This window comes from Macaca thibetana, chromosome 15 (genome assembly GCF_024542745.1).
Source record: "Macaca thibetana thibetana isolate TM-01 chromosome 15, ASM2454274v1, whole genome shotgun sequence".
NCBI classification, from domain to species: domain Eukaryota; kingdom Metazoa; phylum Chordata; class Mammalia; order Primates; family Cercopithecidae; genus Macaca; species Macaca thibetana.
In genome coordinates, this window is record NC_065592.1 from 46,669,559 (window position 1) to 46,688,080 (window position 18,522).

Genomic DNA, 18,522 nt, shown 5'->3' on the forward strand with positions numbered 1-18,522 from the left:
CTACTAAAAAATACAAAAAACTAGCCGGGCGAAGTGGCGGGTGCCTGTAGTCCCAGCTACTCGGGAGGCTGAGGCAGGAGAATGGCGTGAACCCGAGAGGAGGAGCTTGCAGTGAGCTGAGATCCGGCCACTGCACTCCAGCCTGGGGGACAGAGCAAGACTCCGTCTCAAAAAAAAAAAAAAAAAAAAAAAAAAAAAGACTCTGAACTAGAACATTAAAAAAAAAATAGGCCAGGCACAGTGGCTTACACCTGTAATGCCAGCACTTTGGGAGGCTGAGGCAAGTGGATTGCTTGAGCCCAGAAGTTCAAGACCAGCCTGGTTGGCGAAACTCCATCTCTACAAAAAATACAAAAATACACCAGGTGTGGTGGCATGTGCCTGTGGTCCCAGCTACTCAGGAGGCTGAGGTGGGAGGATCGCTTGAGCCCAGGAGGCAGAAATTGCAGTGAGCCAAGACCGTGCCACTGCACTCCAGCCTGGGTGACAGAGCAAGGCCTTGTCTCAAATATATATTTTATGTATATATCTTCATCTCCCTGCCCCTACCCCTGGACGTGGCATAAACATACTGGCTCAGGCTGGCTGTCTATGGCACTGACCACACCTCAGCATTTAAAGGAGGTAAGCAAAAGGTAAAGGAACATTTGATAAATAGATCTGACAGGAAGAGAAGCCCAAGGATAGTAGCAGAGGAAGCAGCAAGGATCTAGGGCTGGGCAAATGCCCCTGATCACACCGTGTGCTCCCTAGAGCTGGGCAGTCACTGCCACCTGGAGGTCAGATAAGCAAACCTTACATTTAATAACTCCCCCACAGTCTCCTATTCCACATTGCAAAGTACTCCAATCTTTGTTTTCTCATTCAGACCCTCCAACAACTCTGTGAGGCAGCTTGTCATCCTCTCTTTACAGAGAAAGAAACTGAGGCAGTAAAAGTGACATGGTTTGCTCAGGATCTTAAAGTATGAACAGAAAATGTGAGGTCTGAGATCAGGTCTCCTGGCACCATATCCTGTTCAAATAAGTGTGGCCATCCAGGAGGACTTGAAGGGGGGCTGCAGGAACACTGCAGGCTGCTGGGAGGGCAGGGTCAGAGTGCTAACACTTTGGAGTCAGTCACAGAGTCACAGAGTGCCACAGGTTCCAGAGAGTCCATGGAAACAAATGTTCTCCCCTGGCCATGGAAGAAGCTCCATCCAGAAGCCAAGCCTATTTCCAGCTTGGACAACCTTGCCCTTGAGTCATGTGGCTGGCCCACAGCTCACTGGATAGGGACCTACTGTCTCATGGGCCTGGTGTTCAGAGCCTGGACGCTCAGGACAGTGAGCAGAGAGACAGGTAGATGAGGAGGGCAGACTGCCAGAGGAGCCCCTGACCCAGTGTTGCCTTTGCTGCTAAATGAGGAAAGGATACATAGAAGTGAGTGGTAAGGGGTTTCAGGCTGGCCCAGGGTCTTACCTGATTGGCTGTGGCTGAAAAGTTTGTCCTGGGAGGAGGTTCCATCTGGCATTCTCGATCCTAAAGAACAAGACAACAGGAGACCCACAGAAAGCCCTCAACTCCTTCTCACTTATTCTAACAGTATATCTTTGAGAGAAGCATTTTGGTTGGGGCTGATGGAGGTGTGGGACACAGAGCTGGGCAAGTAAAGAGGGGCTTGGGTGAAGAACTGAATGATGCATTCAAAGCCCATATTGTGTCCATTCTGGCCTCCTTCAGAAGAAGTATAAGCTAGAAAGCAGGGGCAGGGAAGCCTGACTGTGCCCATTTTAACCAAAGCACAGTCCAAGTGGGGGATGAACAGATCTGCAGGATGCCAGGCCAGGGCATAGAGGTCAGCCCCTGGCAGGCCATCAGACTAACACCCCTTGCCCTGAGAAGGCCTCTCTAATATGAGAGTCTCTGGCTCCATCAGGGGAATGTGCCCCCTTCCCATTGTGTATCACCCAGATTACCAAATGTCAGCATAGGGACCACACAGGGTGACGAGGCACTGTCAAAAACTCACCCTGTAGACCTCGCCCTCCATCTGTAGATTCATTTCTATAGAACTTGCCCTTACGTGTGAGTCTCTCACCTGAAACCCTGAGAGGCTCCCTCAGCCTGGTTCTCAGGAGCCTCTCTTATGAGTCAGGGAACTTTCTGGCCTTTGCCAGCTGGTCTATCACATAGATCATCAACTTCAATTGAACTGGCTCCTAGGCCTCCTGTTCCCTGAACACACTGTGGCCTCCCCTCCCAAGTCCTAATTTCTACCCCTCTACAAAGCCCAGATCCAGTTGAAGTCTCCCAGTGGAGTTTTGGGAGCTCTAGCCTCCATGTTACTCTCTCTAAACTCCTGCCTGGATAGCTTACAGAAACCTGAATGCATGCTCTCAGCTCTCCTTGGGGAGATAAACTGTAGCATCTGTTGTCCGGTCACCCCTGCCAGGCTGAGGTCTGCTTGGGCCAGGGTCAGGCCTGCTTCTTCCCTGCCAGGCACAGTGAAGAGCTGCAAAGGGGCTAGGGTGGGGATTGCTCTACCCGGAGAGGGTTGTTGAAGGTCTGTGAAGCCCTCTCACTGAAGTTGAACTGGTTAGTGAGCTTTCGCTCCTTGGGCTGCTTAGGAGTCATCAATTCTTCTTCAGTCACTTTTTCAGCTGCCTGAAAATAAAGATCCAGTGGATCAGGACTCAGCTGTGAGAAGGAGGTGGTAGAAAACTGGGAGATGGGGCAAGTCCTGTTCTGCGATAGGAAAGAGGTAGGAGAGTGTGATGCTGCCAGACACATTGGCACCTGCAGTCTCTCTTCTCACCTTTGGTCTCCCTCCTCCTTTCCCAAGTTACCCATGAAGCCTCCATCCACAACTTGAGCTGGAAGAAGAGGGACGCAGAGCGATATTATACTGTACCCCAGCTGCAGGCACATCTGTTTGACTGCCAGACTCAGTTTCTAACTCCTTGGGCTCTTCATCTTCTTCGAGGTTTTCTGTTTCTGAAATCACCTTGGCAGACTCCTGAGAACCTTGGTAGGATACTGCCAATGAGTTCAAAGTCTAAGCCTGCTCTCCCAATCCGTGGCAGGGAGGGCCTTCTTGGTTTCTGCTTTTCAGACACTACCTGTCCCTGGGGTTGTTCTTGGCCTGAGTGTCATGGGTTAGCTCCCTGACCTATTCAGGACAGCCGACTATTGGGCTTTTTTTTTTTTTTTTTTTTTTTTTTTTTTTTTTTTTTTTTGGAGATGGAGTCTTGCTGTGTCACCTGGAGTGCTGGAGTGCAGTGGTGGCACAATCTCAGCTCACTGCAACCTCTGCCTCCCAGGTTCAAGTAATTCCCCTGCTTCAGCCTCCCAAGTAGCTGGGACTACAGGCACGTGCCACCACGCCTGGCTAATTTTTTGTATTTTTAGTAGAAATGGGGTTTCACTGTGTTAGCCAGGATGGTCTTGATTTCCTGACCTCATGATCCGCCCGCCTCCCAAAGTGCTGGGATTACAGGCAAGAACTACCGTGCTCGGCCTGGACTTTATGTTAATAGAGGCTCTGCAAAGTACTGGCTTAGAGGTATACTCCCTAGAGTGACCAGAATAAGGGGAACAGGCTCAGGGCTGTAGCTTCAGGATAGCCCAGAGTCCTACCTGCCACCAACTCATCACGGTAATGCTGCCGCCGTCCTTCATCTGAGTCTTTGGGGATCAGGTTCCCAACCTGGGTGTAGTGAACTGCCAGTTGGTTCACAAAGCCAATAAGCTTATATGTGCCTTCCTAAGAAGAGAGGGGCTGAGTCAGACTGGGGGTCCTTAAAAGAGCTGGAGTCAAAATATAGTCTGCTTTCATTCTCTAAGATCAAAGACAGTCCATCTTTGTTAAAGGGAAATGTAACTCACCAAATCCTCGATTAATCTGAAGTTTTCACTGCATTTCAGTTTAAAGAAGAAAAGGAAGAGAAGGCAAATGAAATACAATCTTTTTTAAAGTTATCATCAAGGATTTATTTTAAAATACCTTGCCTTTCCAACCTCAAGTGGCTCCAGATTTGCCTGTCACCGGCTTATATGTCTTGTCTCCTACTTCCATGCCAAGGGTTTCTAGTTCACTTGCCATACCACATACCCTGGGCAGATATAGCCATCAAACACACCTGGCATAGCCCTCTCTTACTGTACTTAGTGGATTCTAAGCCTGGATAGATCCTCAGAGACAACCCCAATCCCCTCGTTCCATGCAAGAGGACCATGGAATTCCAGAAAAGATATGGGTTGGCATTTGTCTGGGTCACACAGCAAATGAGAAGCAGGATTAGGCTTACAGCCCAGGTCATTTTGTTCATCCATTCTTGAAATAATTTTTGAACAGCTTCAATGTGCCAAGTATTTTCCAGGTGCCTGGGATATAAAGCTGAGAAAAAGTAGACACAATCTCTTATTTCACAGAGCTTATAGTCTGGTTCCTTCAGATAGCCTCCTCATTGATCAGCACCCTTGCAACCACTAAAATTGACTTGGAGACCGGAGATCTCTTCCTTCTTTTAAAACAGAACTGCAAACGCTTTTCAAGCCATATAGAAACTATGTTTGCATGGCACACTATGGTAAACTCACAGTAGAGGAAACCAGTTCATTGGGTCCAGCTGCACAGATCTCCCTGCCCCTGGAGGGCTGGGAGGGTCGCCATCACCCAAGTTGGGAATCTCTGTACTTAAAAGTCACCACAGAGCCCTTCCTCTTTCAGTAACTCAGATGTATGGGAAGATGAGACTGTGCTGTGGTTAAGAGCATGGTCTTTGGAGGCAGGCAGAATTGGGTTTGAATCTTTATCCTGCTTCTTCTTATCTTCATGACTTTGGGCTTAACCACTCTAAGCCCTAAGTTCTTCATCTATAAAAGAAGGCTAATACTATCTAATTTGCATGATAATTGTAAGTATTAAAAATAATAAAAACAACCTATTAACAGTGTCTGATACATAACAAATGCTCAATATTAATGTTCAATAAAAGAGTAACTATTTTCATGATGAAGATTCCCAAGGGAATAAATTACCCTTACAGTTTTATTTGAGATTTCACCTTCATCCTGTCCCCAGTAGTTGACTGGGATCTTCCTCTTCAGTTTAGGAATGAAATCCAGACTCCATTGCTTCTGTGAGGGGAGGGAAGGCATGCCTAGATCAGAACCATCTGCCTCTCTACTCCACCACATCAAAGGAAAGTAGCAGCTTTGGGGACCTAAAGCTATTTCAGGACCAATGAGATGGAAACCAGCTCTGTGGAAAGATGCCACCAGTCATGGGAGGCTGTTGGAAGGTTGGGTACGGTGAGCTTTCCCAGGAGACTTGGGCTCCCAAATGAAGAGCAAGAGGAGTATGTTGAAATTGACAAGGCAATGCCAATCCTTTGCCTGTAGTGTGCTTCCCATGGCCAGCACGCTGAATCCTACAGAGGTCCTCTTTCAGATGTCAGAAGGACAGGAGCCCATAAAGTGCACTGTGCTCCAGCATAACATCAGGGAGGATAAGGCAGCTTCCCTCTGACCTTTTCGGGCTGCCTAAAGGAAGCCATTTGCAGAACTCACGAGTGGCACCTTTCAAGAAACGTTTCTGGGGCCGGGCGCGGTGGCTCACGCCTGTAATCCCAGCACTTTGGGAGGCCGAGGCGGGCGGATCACGAGGTTAGGAGATTGAGACCATAGTGGCTAACACGGTGAAATCCCGTCTCCACCAAAAATACAAAAAATTAGCCGGGCGTGGTGGCGGGCGCTTGTAGTCCCAGCTACTCGCGGGGCTGAGGCAGGAGAATGGCGTGAACCCGGGAGGCGGAGCTTGCAGTGAGCAGAGATCGAGCCACTGCACTCCAGCCTGGGTGACAGAGCCACATTCCGTCTCAAAAAAAAAAAAAAAAAAAGAAAAGAAAAAAGAAACGTTTCTGGATTTGTGTAGGGGTTGATTACACAATCTTAAATAAGAAGCAGTGTGTTCAAGAAATCTTTCACAAACACTCGCACACAAATGTTCATAGCAGCATTAGTCATAATAGCCAAAAAACAAACAATTCAAATGAATATCAACTGATGAATGGATAAATAGAATGTAGTATATTCATACAAGTGAATATTATTTGGCAATAAAAAGAAATGAAGTAGCGACACATGCTACAATATGAATTGAAAACATCATGCTAAATGAGACGAGCCAGTCACAAAAGACCACATGCTGTATAATTCCACTTATATGAAATGTCCAGAATAGGCAAATCTATAGAAACAGAAAATAGTTTAATGGTTGCCAAGGGCTGGAAGGGATGGAAGACTGAGGGGGAACAGCTAAGTGGTTTGGGGTTTCTTTGGAGGGAAGTGAAAATGTTCTAAAATTGTGGTGGTCATTGTACAACCTGTAAATATACTAAAAGCCACTGAATTGTACACTTTAAGTGGGTGAATTGTATAGCATGTAAATTAAATCTTCATAAAATTTTCAAAAAAACAAAAAAAGAAACTGCTTGTCTGGAGGAAAGAGGACAGGGGAGAGAGGGAGGTTTCATTTTGACTGTGTTTTCATTGTTTTTTGAATCTTTTGAAATTTGTACCATAGGTTTCTATTATATTTTCAAAATATTATACATATATATTTTAAATTATTTTAAAGAAACAGTGTAATGTTGCTTTGGAGTCAGACAAACTAGTTGAAATCTTGCTTTGAATTCTGGTTATGTGACTTTTGTAATTTGTTTATCTAATTTAATCTAAGTTTTCATAAAATTAGAATATTAATAGTCCTTATACCAAAGAAATGGGAGGATTATATGAGATATTCTATGTAAAAAACCTAACATAGGACCTGACACTGGCACACAGTAAGCATGCAACAAATGGGTCTCAGAATAACGAAATAGGAAACATATGCACCCCTTCCACTGCAGCGCAAATGTACTCGGAAATTCTCTTCAGTTCATACCCACAGGCGCTGACCTTGCTATGAGTGAAAACAGTATTGTCCCCTATATAGGCATACCAATATGTGTCTACCAAGTCAGAACTTACCCACCCACGCCATGTGTACTAAAGGAGGGCCCTGATGAGGTCACGGGCCTGTCTGGCTGTGATGTCAAGAAATGCTGAGACTGGAGCCTGCTAGAGCTTCTCCAATGGGGCTGGGGGTGGGGAGGGGAGAAGACCAGCTCCTTTTGTCTAGAGGGAAATTGTACTTCATCCAGCTGCCTGGCTAGAGGAAAACTCAGCTTTTGAAGACTCGATAGTTTATGTTAGGAAAAAATGTGTTACATATATCAGAAAAGCATTTTTCTAACCAAATGATTCATTTCAAGATTCCTGAAAAGACTGACTCTGCAGGACACTTAAGACCACAATTAGCAAGACTGCAAGGGAGATTCATAAAGAAATTTCAAAAACTTCTAGAAAACTCCATGTGAAATCTCAGGATTCTAGCCAAGGACCTCAGTTTAAAAGTGCTCTCCTCTAGAATTACTGAGAGGCTTTTGCAATGTAGCAAGTCACTGTCACTCCAAGGAGATGGGTATAGATGTCCCTGCCCAGGAGGGGATGACTTACTTTGAAGCTGTACCTGACAATGTTCTGGGGTGCGTGTGGGTTGTTGGCTGTCAAAATCCGAGTGAACTCCTCCTTTAACTCCTGAGGGAGAGAGATACCAAGAGAGTCATACATGAAGGCCCCCCAACCCTATCTGAGGCTTAGGAGGATCCCCCAGAGTATCAGCAGACGTCTCACACCCAGGTTCTGGGCAAGCTCCTAATCATGTACTAAGGAAGAACACATCTCTGAAACTGGAAGAGGTACAAGGAGCAAGGACAAGAGGCTACTCACTCACCGCGTCAGTCAACTCCAGCTGGTCAGGGGGTCTAACTGTGGCTTTGGATTGGGCCCATTCATCTGTGCCTTCTCCCACTTCAGTCCCTGAATCTTCATCCTAGACAAAAACCTCACATGAGGCTTGGGAGTGTCTGCTCTGCTTGGACAAGCATGCAGGAAGCCCCTTCATTCACAAACACTCCCAGAAGCCAAGCTATGCCCCTTGTACGTAGAATACAAAATGTACAACATACAACTCATGAAAGAGTCCAAAAGAACTGCTCAGGCCAGAGTTCTCATTGCCTGGAAGATCCTGGCCACCTCTGCCCTGGGGGTCAGGCTTAGCTGGAACTCGGAATGTTGTGGCAGGCCTTTGGCCCTAGTAGTGGGACCAGAAGAACTGGTTCCTCCCTACTGCCTTCTGTAAAGCCCAGAAGCTAATGTCTAGGACCAACAGCCAAAGGCAGGGCTTCATGCAAAGTGGTTTAGACATCAAGAAAGGATGACAAGCTGTTACTTCACCTCTAATTTATATTTTATGTTCCCAACTGCCACCTTAAGGTTACTCAGTACTCTCTGTACTTAGTTACTTCAAGCCTCAGAGTCCCATTAGGTCCTTGGAGCAAAAAAATCAATGTTTCCTTTTTTGGCTGAGCGTGGTTTGCCTTTCCCTGGCAGACACTTAAACATCTTGCCAAAGTGGCCCATGACATATTTTTTTAAATGTTTACCCTCACTAACAATCAAAGTTATACAAAATAAAACATGCATTTTTTTTTCACTATAAAACTGGCAAACTATAAAACAACCAAAAGTAATATCCAGCATTCATGAGGCTGTGGGAAAATGAGCACTCACAAATTAGTATAACCTTTCTAAATATCAACTGGAAACTATTTATGAAAGCCTAATAACTGTTTATACTCTTTGACCCAAATTCGTACATGTAGGAATTTATATTAAGGAATATGTCCAAAGATTTCGGTGCACTGATGTTTGTTAGAGGATTGATAATAACAGTGAAAAAGGAAACATTTATTTTTATTTTTATTTTTATTTATTTATTTATGTGAGATGGAGTCTTGCTGTGTCACCCAAGCTGGAGTGCAGTGGCACAATCTCGGCTCACCATAACCTCCACCTCCTGGGTTCAAGCAATTCTCTTGCCTCGGCCTCCCAAGTAGCTAGGACTACAGGCATGCACCACCATGCCTAGCTAATTTTTGTATTTTAGTAGAGACAGGGTTTCACCATGTTGGCCAGGCTGGTCTCGAACTCCTGACCTCAAGTGATCCGCCTGCCTCGGCCTCCCAAAGTGCTGGGATTACAGGCATGAGCTACCACGCCCAACCAAAAAAGGAAACATTTAAATGTCCAGCAATGAGGCATGGTTGAACAAATTATGGTACAATCTTAAGGAACATATGGTAAAATATTATGCAGTAATTTCAAATGATGCTATAAAAATATATTTATTAGCAATGGAAGGCACTCTAAATATTTTATGTGAAAAACATGTTATAAAATAACATATACAGTTTGGTTCCACTTAAAAATAAATATATCTCTCTTATTTCTCCAAAGAAAAATAATCAATCAATAAATACATGTAATTTTATATATGCATAAAAATATCTGAGAGGATGTAACATCACATGTTAACTAAAGTTGTTATAGGATGGTAGGTTTAAGGGTGATTTTAACATTCTTCTTTTAGTTCATTTGCATTTTCTAAAAACATATAGATTATATTTTCAACAAAAAAAAACACTATTAGTATCTTGCTGAGAGACCATGGTAATCTCCACACTTACTCTCTTCCTGGTTCCTCTGCCTATGCTGATGCTCTAAATGAAGAACAGAAAACAGAAGGTAAGTCATAAGCGAATTGACATGGAAATATCATAAACAGTATTTCAGGGAGGCTCCTGCCCAGGGACCCCACAGTCAAAGGACGTTGAACCTTCCCAAGTTTCAGAAACAGTTTCAGAGGCAACATACTCTTATTCGCCCAGCCAGAGAGGTCCTATATCTGAGGCAACCCGGTTTTAGCATCAGTGGGACTGACCCGTGAAGAGCACGACCAAGTAACTTAGCACTGGGAATTTCTTATTTGCAACTAGTTCAACAGATATTTTTTTTTTTTTTTTTTTTTTTTTGAGATGGAGTCTCACTCTGCTGCCCAGGCTAGAGTGCAGTGGCCGGATCTCAGCTCACTGCAAGCTCCGCCTCCCGGGTTTACGCCATTCTCCTGCCTCAGCCTCCCGAGTAGCTGGGACTACAGGCGCCCGCCACGTCGCCCGGCTAGTTTTTTGTATTTTTTTAGTAGAGACGGGGTTTCACCGTGTTAGCCAGGATGGTCTCGATCTCCTGACCTCGTGGTCCGCCCGTCTCGGCCTCCCAAAGTGCTGGGATTACAGGCTTGAGCCACCGCGCCCGGCCCTCAACAGATATTTTTAAAGCATATTCTAAGTGTTCATCTCTGTACCAGGCAATAAAGGTATTTCAAAAACAGGTTATATTTATAAACACTTTTGGGGATAAATATATGCTTTTCATGAGCAGACACTTTATTTGCTTTGTACACTGCTGCACAAAGCCTCAGCATCTAGAACATTGCTCAGAACATAGTAGGTGTTCGAAATACTTACTGAATAGATAAATGAATGCCATCAAAACCCATTAGTCATCATAACCCTGGGAAAAGTGCTTTTCCTCTATAATCTTCAGTTTCCTTATCAGTAAAATGCATAGGATTGGACACGATAACCTTCTGTTCTAACATGCTTAAATTTTATGTTCCAAAGAGCAACATGCTCAAATCAATTTGATAAATATTAGTGGAGCATCTAATTGTGTCAGGCACTAACCTAAGCAGTGGGAGAAAGAAAGATGAGGTCTCTGCCCCAGTTTGCTCAAGGTCCCTGGAGGACAGATGAGTGTGATCAGTGCTCATCACTCACCCACTCACTCACCCACCCACTAGCTCACTCACCCTCTTGCCCACTCACCCACCCGCCCACTCACCCACCAGCCCACTCACCCACTCGCCCACTCACTCACTCGCCCACTCACTCGCCCACCCACTCACTCACTCACCCACTCACTCACCCACTCACCCACTCACTCACCTACTCACCCACTCACCCACTCACCCACTCACTCACTCACCCACTCACTCACTCACGCACCCACCCAGTCACTCACTCACCCACCCAGCCACTCACTCACCCATTCACTCACTCACCCACTCACTCACCCACTCACTCACCTACTCACCCACTCGCCCACTCACCCACTCGCCCACTTACTCACCCACTCACTCACTCACCCACTCACTCACTCACGCACCCACCCACTCACTCACCCACTCATTCACTCACTCACCACTCACTCACCCATTCACCCACTCACTCACCCACTCACTCACGCACCCACCCACTCACTCACCCACTCACTCACTCACCCATTCACCCACTCACTCACCCACTCACCCACTCACTCACCCACTCACTCACTCACGCACCCACCCACTCACTCACCCACTCACCCACCCACTCACTCACTCACCCACTCACTCACCTACTCACCCACTCGCCCACTCACCCACTCACTCACCCACCCACTCACTCATCCACTCAATCACTCACGCACCACCCACTCACTCACCACTCACCTACTCACCCACTCGCCCACTCACCCACTCACCCACCCAATCACTCACGCACCCACCCACTCACTCACCCACTCATTCACTCACTCACCACTCACTCACCCATTCACCCACTCACTCACCCACTCACTCACGCACCCACCCACTCACTCACCCACTCACTCACTCACCCATTCACCCACTCACTCACCCACTCACTCACCCACTCACTCACCCCCACTCACTCACTCACCACCCACCCACTCACTCACCCACTCACCCACCCACTCACTCACTCACCCACTCACTCACCTACTCACCCACTCGCCCACTCACCCACTCACTCACCCACCCACTCACTCATCCACTCAATCACTCACGCACCCACCCACTCACTCACCCACTCACCTACTCACCCACTCGCCCACTCACCCACTCACCCACCCAATCACTCACGCACCCACCCACTCACCCACTAACCCACTCACTCACCCACTCACTCACTCACCCACTCATCCACTCACTCACTCACCCACTCACCCACTCACTCACTCACTCACCCACTCACCCACTCACTCACCCACTCACACACTCACCCACTCACTCACCCTCTTATTCAGCACACGTTCCTTTGAAAGTCAGCTCTGTGCCAGCAACAGAGATATGTGTGCACAGGGCATGGTGGAAGTGCGTGGGGCACCTACCCAGTCCGGGATACACAGGAAAGGCTTCCAGAGGTGACCAGATGGAGTTTTGCTCTTGTTGCCCAGGCTGGAGTCAATGGTGTGATCTCAACTCACTGCAACCTCTGCCTCCCAGGTCCAAGGATTCTGCTGCCTCAGCCTCCCAAGTAGCTAGGATTACAGGTGCCTGCCACCACGCCAAGCTAGTTTTTTGTATTTTTTTAATTTTTAAAAATTTGTTATTATTATTATTATTATTATTTTGAGACAGAGTTTCACTCTTTCGCCTAGGCTGGAGTGCAGTGGCGCGATCTCAGGTCACTGCAACCTCTGCCTTCTGGTTTCAAGCGATTCTCCTGCCTCAGCCTCCCGAGTAGCTGGGATTACAGGCGTCCGCCACCACACCCGGCTAATTTTTGAATTTTTAGCAGAGACGGGGGTTTCACTAGGTTGGCCAGGCTGGTCTTGAACTCCTGACCTCAGTTGATCCACCTGCCTCGGACTCCCAAAGTGCTGGGATTACAGGCGTGAACCACCACGCCCAGTCAATTTATTTATTTTTGAGATAGTCTTACTCTGTTGCCGAGGCTGGAGTGCAGTGACACCATTTCAGCTCACTGCAACCTCCACCTCCCAGGTTCAAGCAATTCTCCTGCGTCAGCCTCCCAAGAAGCTGGGATTACAGGCGTGAGCCACTGCGCCCGGCCTATTTTTTGTATTTTTTTTTAGTAGAGACAGGGTTTCACCATGTCGGCCAGGCTGGTCTCAAACTCCTGACCTCAGGTGATCCACCCACCTGAGCCTCCCAATGTGCTGGGATTACAGACATGAGCCACCGTACCTGGCCAGAGGTGACGATTTCTTAGCTGGTGTCAAAGGACAAGTATACATTGTCTAGGTGGAGAAAATGTTTTTCAATAGGAGAAAACATCATGTACAAAGTTGGCCAGGCGTGGTGACTCATGCCTATAATCCCAGCACTTTGGGAGGCTGAGGTGGACAGCTCACCTGAGGTCCGGAGTTCAAGACCAGCCTGGCCAACATAGCGAAACCCTGTCTCTACTAAAAATACAAAAAAATTAGCCAGATGTGGTGGCACATGCCTGTAATCTCAGCTATTCAGGAGGCTGAGGCAGGAGAATCACTTGAACCCAGGAGGCAGAGGTTGCAGTGAGCCAAGATCACACCACTGGACTCCAGCCTGGGCGACAGAGTAAGACTCCATCTCAAAAAACAAAAACAAAAACAAAGAATGTTCCACCAAACAACCCAACAAAAATCCTACAGTATATATACAGAACAAATAGGTGTTTCAGATGATCAAGCATGAGGGGACTGGAGATGTGAGGGAGGGGCTCTTGGAAGGAGCAGGCCTAGTGCACTGCAGAAGGGTTCAATGCAGCAGAGGAGCCGAAGGGCACACTGGAAAGAAACCTCTGCTTCCAGCTCTGTCAGCCTCACAGGTGTCATGCTCACAACCTGTGTGATCTTGGGGGAGCCTCCGTTTCCCAAATGCAAAGGGAGGGAGTTAGACTAGATGGGCTTTTACAGCTCTTGCATGATAGGGTCTTTGGGAGAGAGTTGGAGGGTGGAAAGGAAGAAAGGAATTTCAGGGAAAGAGAAAAGCATGTCTCCTCTTGGGCTGGGATTGCTGCTGGTAGAGCAGGCAGTAGGATTCAAATTTTTGTCAGGTTGCCAAGGTTTCCAACTATAGGAACACTTCTCTGAGGCTAAGTCACACGAGCCAGAGAGCTACTTTCCTTTGAAGAACCTCTGTTCCATAAGGTAATGGGATGGAAGCGTCACAACGTGTAACAACTTTCAGGCTCACAATAGAGCACAGGAGGGCCAATCCCAACCCAAACCACAAGCCTTAAATAGAAAACGAGATCCAGTTACCGCTGCCCCCTGTAAATATGTCTGTAAAACATTTATCTGGCAATAAAAGAACTGACAAGGCAGTTTGAGTGTAATTGTTTTTGGCAGTTGGAAATATTTCAATTAACACACTATAAAAGCCACACTATAATAAATGCAAAACAGGCCAATGAAATCAGCTACAGCCCTAACTTCCCAACCAAGGCAAAGGAGATAGAATGTCAGGCTGCCACTTTGGGCCCTTGGTCTTGCAGAATGAGAAGCCTGAGACAGACAAGCCTGAATTCCTGAAAGGCTTTTGACAGTTGCTCCCAGAAGCTATCAGGCTACAGAAGAAAGCTCAAACTCCTCCCTAGCCCTCAAAACTCTATTATCTGGCCCCAAGCCTCCATTCCAGCCTGCTCTCCCAGAAATCATGTGCTAGGACTCCGAGGTGCAGTCCAGCGAGTTTCTGAGCCTGGCCTGTGTTTTCCCACCTCTTCACCTTTGCTGTTACCATTCCTCTGCCAGGAATGCCATCTTCCCCTTCCCTCTCCCTGCTTCCACTATCTCTGCCTAACAAAACCCTACCCAACTAGCCTCTGCTAGTCCTTTATCTAACTTTTCCTTTTCCACCTTTCTCTTACCTCCCTCTACTCTTCCTTTCCTCACTTTAAGCAAGGCTACCCTCTACCTTCCATCACAAGTACTGAATGACCAAATGTAAATAGACACTCTGTTACAGTCTCTGGGTCTGGTCTACAGAAGGGAATAGTATTATGAAAAGATGCATCACACTGCAGTACACATAGGAGGCATCTTGGTGTTCTTATGCTATTGACCAAAGAAGATCCTCTTCTCTTGGATAGGTCATTCTATTTGGCCAAGGGAAGATGTCTATGAAAGAGACAGACAGTTTAGCCCTGCTGATCAATGGGATAACAGATGTCTCAGCCTGAACTCTTTCACAGCAGAGCATTTTTCCATTCTTTTTGTTGTGGGTTTCAGTGTGAGCACTGTGAGATTAGGAACTGAGTCTTATTCGTTTTTGGATCACTAGCACAGAGGCTAGCACTTGGATGGAGGTCATCACTCTTATAAAAGTCACCAATTACAACTCAGCTGCCTAGTGGTCACTTCTCGGTTCTCTTAGAGTACCTGACATTGCTGAGGGCTCCCTCCCTCCTTCTTGAAACTTCTCTACCTTCTTTTCCATGTCACTGATCTCTCCAATGGCTCCTCAATATCCTTGACCTCTCCAGGGATATATACTTGACCCTCTGGTCTTCCTATTGTACACCCTCCCCTTGGGTGCTCTTATCCCCACCTGCAACTTCATCTTCCATCTTATGATAAAGCTCAAATCTATTTATTATTATTATTTTTTCCCTGAGACAGGGTCTCATGGCCAGGCACTGTGGCTCACGCCTGTAATCCCAGCACTTGGGGAGGCTGAGAAGGGCGGATCACTTGAGGCCAGGAGTTTGAGACCAGCCTGGGCAACATAGTGAAACCCTATCTCTACTAAAAATACAAAAACTAGCCGGGCATGGTGGTGCACGCCTGTAGTGCCAGCTACTCAGGAGGCTGAGGCAGGAGAATCACTTGAACCTGGGAGGCAGAGGTCACAGTGAGCTGAGACAAAAAAAAAAAAAAAAAAAAAAAAAAAGAGAGAGAGAAAGAGAGACAGAGTCTTGGTCTCCCCATATCTATTTCTGAAGCTTAGATTTCCCAGAACCTCATATTCAAATGGATGACAGAGTACTCAGACTTAATATCTTTAAAACTGACTTCATTATGTTCTTAGCCACTTCCTCCAGGATTGCCCCCTCACTCAAGTGCACCACCATCCATTTAGTCACCCAGGTTGGAAACTGGAAACCATTAAAGATATTTGCCCTTTCTTCACCCTCTCACTAGCGTTATGTTTCAAAGCCTAACAATTCCATTTCTTTAATATCTTTCTTAAGTATCCTCTCCTTAATTCAGGCCCTTACTATCTTTTGCCTAACCATATTTGATCTCCCTGACTCCAGTTTCTCTCTACTCTAAAAATTATATCATTATAATTATTTTCAGCAACTGAGCACTTACTCTGGGCCAGTCATTTACTCAGCTATTTATGTACATTATTTCATTTAATCTTCACAACCACCCTATGGAGTATGAGCTACTTTACAAATGAGAAAACTGAGGTATAGAGACATCAAGCAACTGACCTAAAGTTGACCAGGATTTGAACCTGAACTCTTAATCACTATCTACAAATGATCTTCCTAAAACAAAAATATGATTGTGTCATTCTCTTGATTTAAAGCCTCCAAGAGTTCAAGACCAGGCTGGGCAACAAAGCCACACCCTGTCTCCACATAAAAAGATTGTTTTAATTAGTTGGGTGTGGTGATGTGTGCCTGTAGTCCCAGCTACTTGGGAGGCTGAGGTAAGAGGACTGCTTGAGCTCAGGAGTTCAAAGCTGCAGTGAGCTATGATTGTGCCACTACACTCCAATCTGGGCAACATAGCAAGACCCTGTCTCAAAATAAAATAAAATAATAAAATAAAATAAAGCCACCAAGAGCCCACCCTCTGCCATGAGATGAAGCCCAAGCCCCTGAACATGGTATCGACCTCATCTCCTACTTTTCCCCTCCTACAGCCATACTCGGTCACGTACAATTCTCCCTAAGCTTATGGAGGAAACAGCCATGTAAGCAGAGGGACTGAGCCTGTGTGCCCAGTGGTTAGATATGCCCCAAGCCTCACACAGGTGATAGTGGCTGATTCAGAAGGGAGCTTCCCAAATAAAATACCTCCTCTCTTTCTTTAGGTTCACAGGGTTTCTTCCATGGACCACCTGACTTCACTGCTCTAAGCTGAACGTCCTTCTCCCTTCCCTCAATACTATCAACCATGATGTCTGGCCACCCTTCTGTCAGGCCAGCCTCTGCATGGGTCCCCTTACCTCATTCAAGATGCCACCTCTCTGGGCCTCTAACCCCCTTGTTCTTCTAGCACAGCTCTGGATGACGTCCTTGGCTCAGCACACTTTTGGATGATCTTTAAGTTAACACCTCTCCTAACTTGGTCCAGCCCTAAGGACTGTCTTTTTCCATAAGCAACTTCCAATGCAGCCCCACTCAGCCAGTCCTGGGACACTTGAGGAAGCCAAAGGGGAGACAGGAAGTCCCAGAGAAGTCTGGAAAGCTGTGGAGAGGAGCTGAGAGAGAATGAGGTGGTTGGAAAGAGACATTCTCATGTACAGCAGTGACACACCAAGGGCAGATGTTTGAAGTCTATCAACCTAGTACTATCTGCAGCGGGGTTAGGGGAGGGGAGAGGCAGAGACCAGTTGATTACCGTCACCATCTCTAACTGCAATCTAATGAGCATTCACTAATAGCTAGGCAGCTTGCTGGGCATTGTACGGTCATTATTCCCAATCTGCAAAGTAGGTAAAACTGTTACCCTTTTAAAGAAAGGGCACTGGGAATTGTTCAGATCAAATGACATGGTCAATGGAAGGATACACTGAAAACAAAAATTCTGTCAATGTAAGAGATAATTATTATTACCACCTACTGGTCATTTACCTGCATTTAGACCTGTTTTGGTTCATGACCCACTGAACAATGTAAGCGATCTATTTGTCCCTGAGCATATTTTAGGAATAAATAAGGAGATAAAAAATTCTGGCCGGGCGCGGTGGCTCAAGCCTGTAATCCCAGCACTTTGGGAGGCCGAGACAGGTGGATCACGAGGTCAGGAGATCAAGACCATCCTGGCTAACACGGTGAAACCCCGTCTCTACTAAGAAATACAAAAAACTAGCCGGGCGAGGTGGCGGGCGCCTGTAGTCCCAGCTACTGGGGAGGCTGAGGCCGGAGAATGGCGTGAACCCGGGAGACAGAGCTTGCAGTGAGCTGAGATCCGGCCACTGCACTCCAGCCTGGGCTACAGAGCGAGACTCCGTCTCAAAAAAAAAAAAAAAAAAAAAAAAAAAAATTCTTAAGTTGTTCTCTATCATAAATATATAATATCTTAAAAATGAGTATGTGATCAGATGGAGCCATGGAACCCAAGTGTCGGCTTTAAAGTCAACCATAGCTGGGTTTGAGTCCCCACTCTGCTGCCTGCTAACAGTTTTATGACCCCAGGCAAGTTAATTGTCTTCTTTGGTTTTTTTTTGGGGGGGGGGGGGGTGGGGACGGAGCCTCGCTCTGTCACCCAGACTGGAGTGCAGTGGCGCAATCTCTGCTCACTGCAAGCTCCGCCTCCTGGGTTCACACCATTCTCCTGCCTCAGCCTCCCGAGTAGCTGGGACTACAGGCGCCCGCCACCACGCCCGGCTAACTTTTTGTATTTTTAGTAGAGACGGGGTTTCACTGTGTTAGCCAGGGTGGTTTCGATCTCCTGACCTCGTGATCCGCCCGCCTCGGCCTCCCAAAGTGCTGGGATTACAGGCGTGAGCCACTGCGCCCGGCCTAATTGTCTTCTTTGAACCTCAGTATCCTCATTTTTAAAATGGGCA

General features: G+C 46.6%; 1 protein-coding gene across 2 annotated transcripts in view; it reads right to left on the bottom strand.

The window, feature by feature from the left end:
• The window catches only part of DNAI1 (dynein axonemal intermediate chain 1), a 66,416-nt gene that overhangs the window by 28,243 nt on the left and 19,651 nt on the right, over positions 1–18,522 (bottom strand). The window contains exons 2-9 of one of the 2 annotated variants that reach the window (XM_050760760.1): positions 9,617–9,649; positions 7,822–7,920; positions 7,545–7,625; positions 5,028–5,120; positions 3,618–3,744; positions 2,893–3,005; positions 2,526–2,645; positions 1,461–1,520 (exon numbers count right to left, since the gene is read on the bottom strand). In XM_050760760.1, the coding sequence (XP_050616717.1) occupies positions 1,461–1,520; positions 2,526–2,645; positions 2,893–3,005; positions 3,618–3,744; positions 5,028–5,120; positions 7,545–7,625; positions 7,822–7,920; positions 9,617–9,649 (726 nt within the window). The remainder of the gene's footprint in view (positions 1–1,460; positions 1,521–2,525; positions 2,646–2,892; positions 3,006–3,617; positions 3,745–5,027; positions 5,121–7,544; positions 7,626–7,821; positions 7,921–9,616; positions 9,650–18,522) is intronic. The other variant, XM_050760761.1, reaches the window with a different exon arrangement.